This window comes from Chionomys nivalis, chromosome 4 (genome assembly GCF_950005125.1).
Source record: "Chionomys nivalis chromosome 4, mChiNiv1.1, whole genome shotgun sequence".
Classification (NCBI taxonomy): Eukaryota; Metazoa; Chordata; class Mammalia; order Rodentia; family Cricetidae; genus Chionomys; species Chionomys nivalis.
Window position 1 is genome coordinate 37,917,897 of NC_080089.1, and position 7,570 is coordinate 37,925,466.

Sequence of the window (7,570 nt, forward strand, 5' to 3'; positions counted from 1 at the left end):
ATACCTTCCTAAGCCTAGATGTAGGGGGGGAGGACCTTGGACTTCCCACAGGTTAGGGTACCTTTCCCTCTCTTAGAAAAGCAGGGGTGTGGAGGGGAGGGTGTGTGGGAGAGTAGAAGGGATGTGGGAGGAGTGAAGGAAGTGGAAATTTCAATTGATATTATTTATAAAGTAATAAAAATAACTCACTGAAGAAAGTTGGAGTAAAAAATCTTCAATATTGTTACTTCTATTCAATTTGAAAATATTCTGCTAATGAAATTTGTATTTTTACCATCCATATAAATGGTTTTCCTGTCTAATTATCCCAATATCTATAAAGGTAATATGGTTCTCTGAAGATTTATTTTGCTTGCAAAATACCTATGGTCCTCAATTATTATCAGGATAAAATAAAAATTCAAAACATGTTATACTCAATCAGAGTTGTTTCAAATTAGTTACCTAACCAAAGCTAGTCTAGTGGGGCTATAAATTCTGAAATGTAGGAGAGAAGTTCAATTCCTATCATTGAACTTAATCCACTTGAATTTCAATCAGCACAGTGGGAATTACTGTTTACAATGGTGTTATGAAGTTTAACATTTTCCTTTTTGAGTTAATCTTGAGCCAGATATCACACATTTTTCATAGTGAGGTGAACATCTTGTGACCCATATGCTTTCAAAATTACTAAAACTTCAGCTATAGAAGCTAAAAATATACCAGGAAAATGGAGCAACAGGGTAATAAAATTATTTAGAAATTTTACATTTAATGAGGTATATATGGTGTGAAAACCATCTTTTCACATCCCAGATACATTGTTTATGCAATTCATATTAGAGCCTTGAGGAGAAATTCTTTAGGGAATTCTTTAAGAAATATGTCAGGGAGATCCTCACAACCTGCATGATGTATAAAGAAATGGAGACGAGAGATATCATTTATAAAAAAGCAGTGGATAGACTGATAGTAATCCAAACAAGACATGCAAAACACAATCTAATAAAAACGCACAAAATCTGAACATCAGGAAAGGTATAGAGTGTGTTGAGATACTGGGTTTTGTCCTTTATGCTGTTGTAGATAGACCTGTTTATTGCCATCAGAAACAACATCTCTCTTCTCCTCATACCATTGTACTGTGCCATTAGCGCCTTCATATATATGTTAAAGAAGTTGTAAGAACTACATTACGTGGATGCACGGCATCTGGTTTGTAAAGTCAATAGTTGACGCTGTAGAGATACGAGCGGTGGGGTACATTCCTAGTGCCCAGCCGCCCGCATGGTTACCTTTACACCCGAAATAATTACACGTAAACTGTATTCTTTTAAACACTACTTGGCCCATTAGTTTTAACCTCTTATTGGCTAGCTCTTACATATTGATCTAACCCATTTCTTTTTTTTTATAACAATTTTTTTTAAAATATATTTATTTATTTATTACGTATACAATATTCTGTCTGTGTGTATGCCTGCAGGCCAGAAGAGGGCACCAGACCCCATTACAGATGGTTGTGAGCCACCATGTGGTTGCTGGGAATTGAACTCAGGACCTTTGGAAGAGCAGGCAATGCTCTTAACCTCTGAGCCATCTCTCCAACACTGATCTAACCCATTTCTGATATTCTGTGTAGCCCCACGAAGTGGCTTACCAGGGAGGATCTTAACCTGTGTCTGTGTCTGGTGGGAGAATCATAGTGACTCCTGACTTGGCTTCTTTCTTCCAGCATTCTGTTTTGTCTACTCCGCCTACCTAATTTTCTGTCCTATTAATGGGGCCAAGGCAGTTTCTTTATTACTTAACCAATGAAACAACAGATAGAAAGATGACCCTCCTCCATCATGACGCTACTTTTAATAGGGACAATGATATAATAAAGATCATCCAGAATATGTTTCTTAAACAATGTAGATATTTGTTTGGATTTTAGTATGTCCTGAAGGAAATAAGATTATTATTTTGTGTATGATATTTAATATATTTGACTATATAAATATTAATAAAAATAAACTGGAAATTTATTTCTGGCCATAAAATGTAGTCAGTCAGAAATAAATACAACCTATTCTAATTGTTCCACTCAATATTCTGATAAAGATTTACTTCTTTTTAACTGTTTTTTAAAATGGAAGGAAACATGCAAACCTTCTCCAGTTCATGATAACTGACTAAACTTTTTGGTGAATACTACAAAATTAACTTCAAACAAGCACATCTTTATATTACGAGCTAGAGCAGAATGCAGAGTATTGGCTAAACTCTGTGCCTTTCTGGACCTGAGAAAGTGGCTAATGAATTCTATAAGATTTAATATTTTTTCTGTGAAATATTGAATCTAATAAGATGTATTTTCTGGAATTTTCACAATGGTTTCTCTAGAGTCAAGACTTTCATCACTGTAGGGATGAACACACTACTCTCCTTATTTTCACAGCCTCAGCTCCAAGTTTTACCTGCCACTTGCAAAATCACTAATGCTGATATGTAGTAACATGTGATCAACATTCTGTAGTCATCAGTGCTGAGAGATCAGGGCCTCAGTCTCAGAACTAATTTTGTAGTTGATCTAAAGTTAGCTTAACATCCCCAAGAGCTTCTTCATTCTCACCTTTCACAGCCACCTGATCAGTTATGCCTCCTATACTCTTAAAGTAAACCCTGAACTTACACATGGGAGCTCCAAACAGCATGATAGCACACTCTCAAAGATTTAAAACTCTCAAGGAACAAACCCTTGAAAGAGAAGCAAATGGAATTTTCTTGCTGGTTAATCTTTTTCTGTCATCCAAAATTGTACATTGGTGTTAAAATTTTATATACAGAAACTATCTATTAAAACCATTGTTTTGTGAAATTAAATCTTAGTAAAATTTGAGATCCTACATTTTTTATAAGCTAGTAAACTTAGGTTGTTGGTATAGTTCCACACTATAGTGAACCCACACTATAGTGGTCTTAGACGGCCAGAAGAAATTTTGAAAGGTACATTTTACTGAAAAACATCTAAGTCTTTGGAAATTATCTTTTATGATATGGAAGTTTCCTTTTATATCATATCCAAATCTGTAATATTATTACAGTATATATATATATGTGTGTGTGTGTGTGTATGTGTCTATGTGTGTGTGTGTGTGTGTGTATGTGCACTCATGCCTCATATACCCAAGTAGGTAGGATTATAGACAAATATCAATGTACCAAGTATCAAATTACTTATTTTTCTGTGTATTTGTATCCATGTAATGTGGTTGTGTGCACATGTGCAAGCATGATTATATGAAGGTTAAAAGACAAACTCTGGTGTTGCTCCATAGGCTGTCCACTTTCTTTGATGCAAGGTCTCTCACAGACTTGTAAGTAGCTAAGTAGGCTAGTCTTGGTGTCCAGATTGTTCTAGGTTTCAAATGGTCTCTAGCACTGAGTGTTGTGCTTACAGTGCCAGTCACCACTACTTCTGAAAATAGGTTTTTGAGAATCAACTCTGATCTTTGTGATTATAGACAAGAACTTTAGCAAATGAATTGATTTTCCATTCCTATATTTAAATTACTTTTCTTTGTTTAAGATTTATTTATTATGTCAAGACTGTTATGCTTGCAGATATGCCTTCATGCCCGAGAGGGTACCAGATCATTATAGATGTTTGTAAACCACCTTGTGGCTGCTGGAATTAAACTCAGAACCTCTGAAAGAGACTGCTCATAACTTCTTCTTTTTTATCTAAATATATTCTTCTTTTTTAAATATGGAGAAAACCTGAAAAGAACAGGCTGGGCTATGGCCATGTGTGTAACTTTTTGACATCCAATTGGATAAAACTACAGCAAGCACATTTATAATAACCCTAACCCTAACCTAGAATTTCCAGAACAAGAACCCTCAGCACTTTCAGGTATCCCTGTCTTACCCCTATGTTTCCTTCAAAATTGCTCATGAGTTCATGAATGAACCTTATCATTCATTGTTCAGAAAAAATGCCAGTTTTATCTTTCTCTTATGTGAATAAGGGATACAAATGGATGCTACAATGAAAGACTGTAACTTCTGTGTCTGAAATTCAGAGAGCTAAGAGATAAAACAAAACAACATGACTCTACATTAAGAAGAAATATGACTATAGAATTATAGGAAATTAAGGAGTAGTAATGCATCTGTGTGTACAATATTGTATAGATAACCATGAAATGCCTTTCCTGTTTACCATTGGCTTTCTGGTTTAAGATAATGTGAACACCTTGTGGGTGGTATGATGATAGAACCTGTCCTCTGTTTATATATGCACTAATATGCTACTGAATACTTTTCAATAATCATATTTACACAATATTCCTATTACATATCTCATTTTATTACAATTACTTCACTTATGGAATTCTTGATAGTATTTTTTTAAATATTTGCTTATGGAACAAGAAGACCTTCTACAAATCCTTGAGGCGACAAAGAAATATTGCAGAAATTTATGTACACCCATTTTAATAAAGTTATGTTTGGCTTGCCTAAGCAGAGCTTGGTTCATATGTGCAAATATAACCAAACAAAAAAAAAGCTTAGGGAATTTCAATAGGTGATGTAGGATGCTGTCTTGAATAAACTCTCATTTACTAAAGAGTAGCACTTCTCCATGGGTATGAAGGTGAGAATCCACTTCTACCTTTGGTACATTTCTTCCAAATATCATGTACTAAGAATGGTTTCCCATCTAGTGTTACTAATTACTGTATGTTGGCTACATCTTCCAACTAATTGCAGAGGTTATACTCCATTGCTAATGAAAATCATTCTGTGATGAGTGAAAATTGACCTTTTGAATTAATTTTTTAAGGGCAATTTTGACATCTTTATTTCTTAGGCTGTAGATCATGGGATTCAACATAGGCACAACAATAGTATAAAACACAGAAGACAATTTACTTTGTCCCAGGGAGCTGACTGATGATGGTTGAAGATACATGAAAGCTAAAGAACCATAGAAGAGAACAACAGCCAAGATGTGGGAGCTGCAGGTGCTGAAGGCCTTGAGTCTTCCCCCAGTGGAATGAATATTGAGGATGCTGACAATGATGAAGAGGTAGGAACTAAGAATGGTCATAGCTGGTATAAGAATGTTAAATGAACCAAGGGACCATACTAGTACTTCATTGATAAAAGTTCCGGAGCAAGAGAGCTCTAGTAATGGGAAAAGATCACAGAAGTAATGTCTTATTAGGTTAGCCTTACAGAAAAGCAGTCTTATCAAGAAAAAAGTAAAAGCCGTGGCACTAAGGAATCCCATACCATATACCCAAGCTATCATCCATAAACAGACATGATAGGACATGGTTACATTGTAAAGCAAAGGGTTAGAGATAGCCACATAGCGGTCATATGCCATTGCAGCCAACATGTAACATTCTGCAACAGCAAAAACACAGAAGAAGTAGAACTGAGCCATGCATTCTGGATAGGGAATGACATTCTTCTCTGTCACAAAGTTTACCAGCATTTTGGGAGTAATTACAGTGGACTGACAGCAGTCAATAAAGGAAAGACTGCTGAGTAAATAATACATGGGTGTGTGAAGATGAGAACTAAAAATAATCAAGATGATCATTCCTAGATTTCCCACCACTGTAACCAAATAGACTACTAGAAAGATGAGAAATAAGGGCAATTGGAGTTCTGGAATAACTGTTAACCCATCAAGGATGAATTCAGTCACTGTGGTTTGATTTACTTCTTCCATTCTCTTCTGGAAACTCTATGTAAGAAAAAAAGTATATAGAAGAAAAATTTAAATATTCAGTCTCCTATCACTCAGTGAATTTTGAAACACAATTAAAATATTTTCAGGTATCTCCAGTCAGCTGGCATCCTCTTTTCAATCTAAGCAGTCAGAGATTTTGTAGTTCTGGAAAAAGGAGGTGTGCAAAGAAATAATCAAACAGAAGATTGCTTACTTGTTACTTTGTAATAAGAACTATGTGTACTGGTACCCATTTCCTACCACAATCAAAACAAACTAGCATCCCTTATAGAGTCTTTCAAGTATTTGTCATGTCTTAGCAATATCACCTTTTTTTATTAGAAAATGTTTCACATGTGGTAAAGTAAAAACGTCATGAAAAGACATCAATAGCCAAACTCAAATTAATGGTGAATAAATTTAAGTATCGGATATAATTGTTTACAGTAGGTTTGTATTGTTTCTAAGTATGTATGAAATATCAACACATTTGCAACTATATAAAATGCTAAAATGCCTTGCATTTTTGTAATGATTTCATTTTATGAAATCATTACATGGAAGAGCTCAATGGAAAGACCTTGTTGCTGAAGGTACCCTGTACTTGGTCACAGAGCATGAAGAGAACAGGATGATACTGGCTTGGAAGTGTCGTCCTTATTGACTACCTTCTTCAGGATTGGAAGGTACCTTGGACACTACTTGAGGAGAAAAATGCTTAAAAATATTAACCAGCTCTGCATCTTCTGAGCTATAAGAATTTCTGGACAGGAAGACATTCTCATTAGTACATTAGTGGCATGAACAAATGGGAATATTGATCAGTTCTTTGCTTCATAGATAAAACTCATATCTGACAATATTGTCACACTAAGAGCCTCTTGATATTACTGCCCATAAATGCACTGCATTTGCTTATGAATATTTCAGTTGTTTATTTTTTAATTATTTTGTATAAATATTCCATGTACACAATGACCTTTTTGCTGCTTTCATAATATCTATTGAGCAAAGCATTGTAATGCCTACACAAAAATTCTGATTACCTTTTTTATACTTTAATTATTAAAACTTGAGTCACATCTTTTTCTCACTAAGTCAGGATGTATTTTCTATTTGTTAATATACAGTTTGAAGCCTGTTTTGTCTTACATAAAGATTTCACCAAAAGCTTTGTATTTACTAAGTTTTGTATGTCAATTAACTCCTTGTTTTGATTTAATAACATGTATCCTTATATTAAAACATATTTCAATTGATTTTTTAAATTAAAAAAGCAATATTAATAGAATAAATTATGAACAGATTAGCATAAAATATGTAAATTCAATATAATAACACAAAACTATCCTTACACTCTGGATTTTTTATGCAGTCCTGTGAGATCTTGAAGATAATTCTGAGAAGTGAAGAATACACCATAGAATTTTTTATATATTCAATATGGTAAAAAAAAATGAAGGCTCACGGAGTGAAGCAGAGGCTTGTCATGATACAATTAGTGGATTTCACATATAGAATTACAGCTCTAAAGACACAATTGTAGTACTTAGGCAATTTTTGTCTACTTTGGATCATTTCAGAACTGACAGAAAATAACAATGTAGCATAATGTTAAAAAATATGTATTTTAAAAAGTAACAATAAGAGAATCGGGAAACTCTGGAGGTATATAATGTTCAGTACTAAAATGTCATCTTGAATATCTCTGCGTGTAAGAGTCATATAAACTATTAGTCAGAATTTTATTGTTATTATTATTAATTGTCTTTGTTTCAATAATATGCATGTGCTTTGGTATACGTCATGGCACACATGTGAAGGTCACAGAATAATTTTGAAAAACATCTTCTC

General features: G+C 34.1%; 1 protein-coding gene across 1 annotated transcript; it reads right to left on the reverse strand.

Annotated features, from left to right (window-relative positions):
- Positions 1 to 4,759: 4,759 nt before the first annotated feature.
- LOC130872751 (olfactory receptor 150-like) lies at positions 4,760 to 5,716 on the reverse strand. The gene has a single exon (XM_057766956.1). It carries the CDS (start codon positions 5,714 to 5,716, stop codon positions 4,760 to 4,762), a length of 957 nt encoding a protein of 318 aa, XP_057622939.1.
- Between the last annotated feature and the right edge of the window lie 1,854 nt (positions 5,717 to 7,570).

Coding starts and splice junctions, on each gene's coding strand:
- LOC130872751 (XM_057766956.1), bottom strand. CDS start 5,716: ATGGAAGAAGTAAATCAAACCACAGTGACTGAATTCATCCTTGATGGG.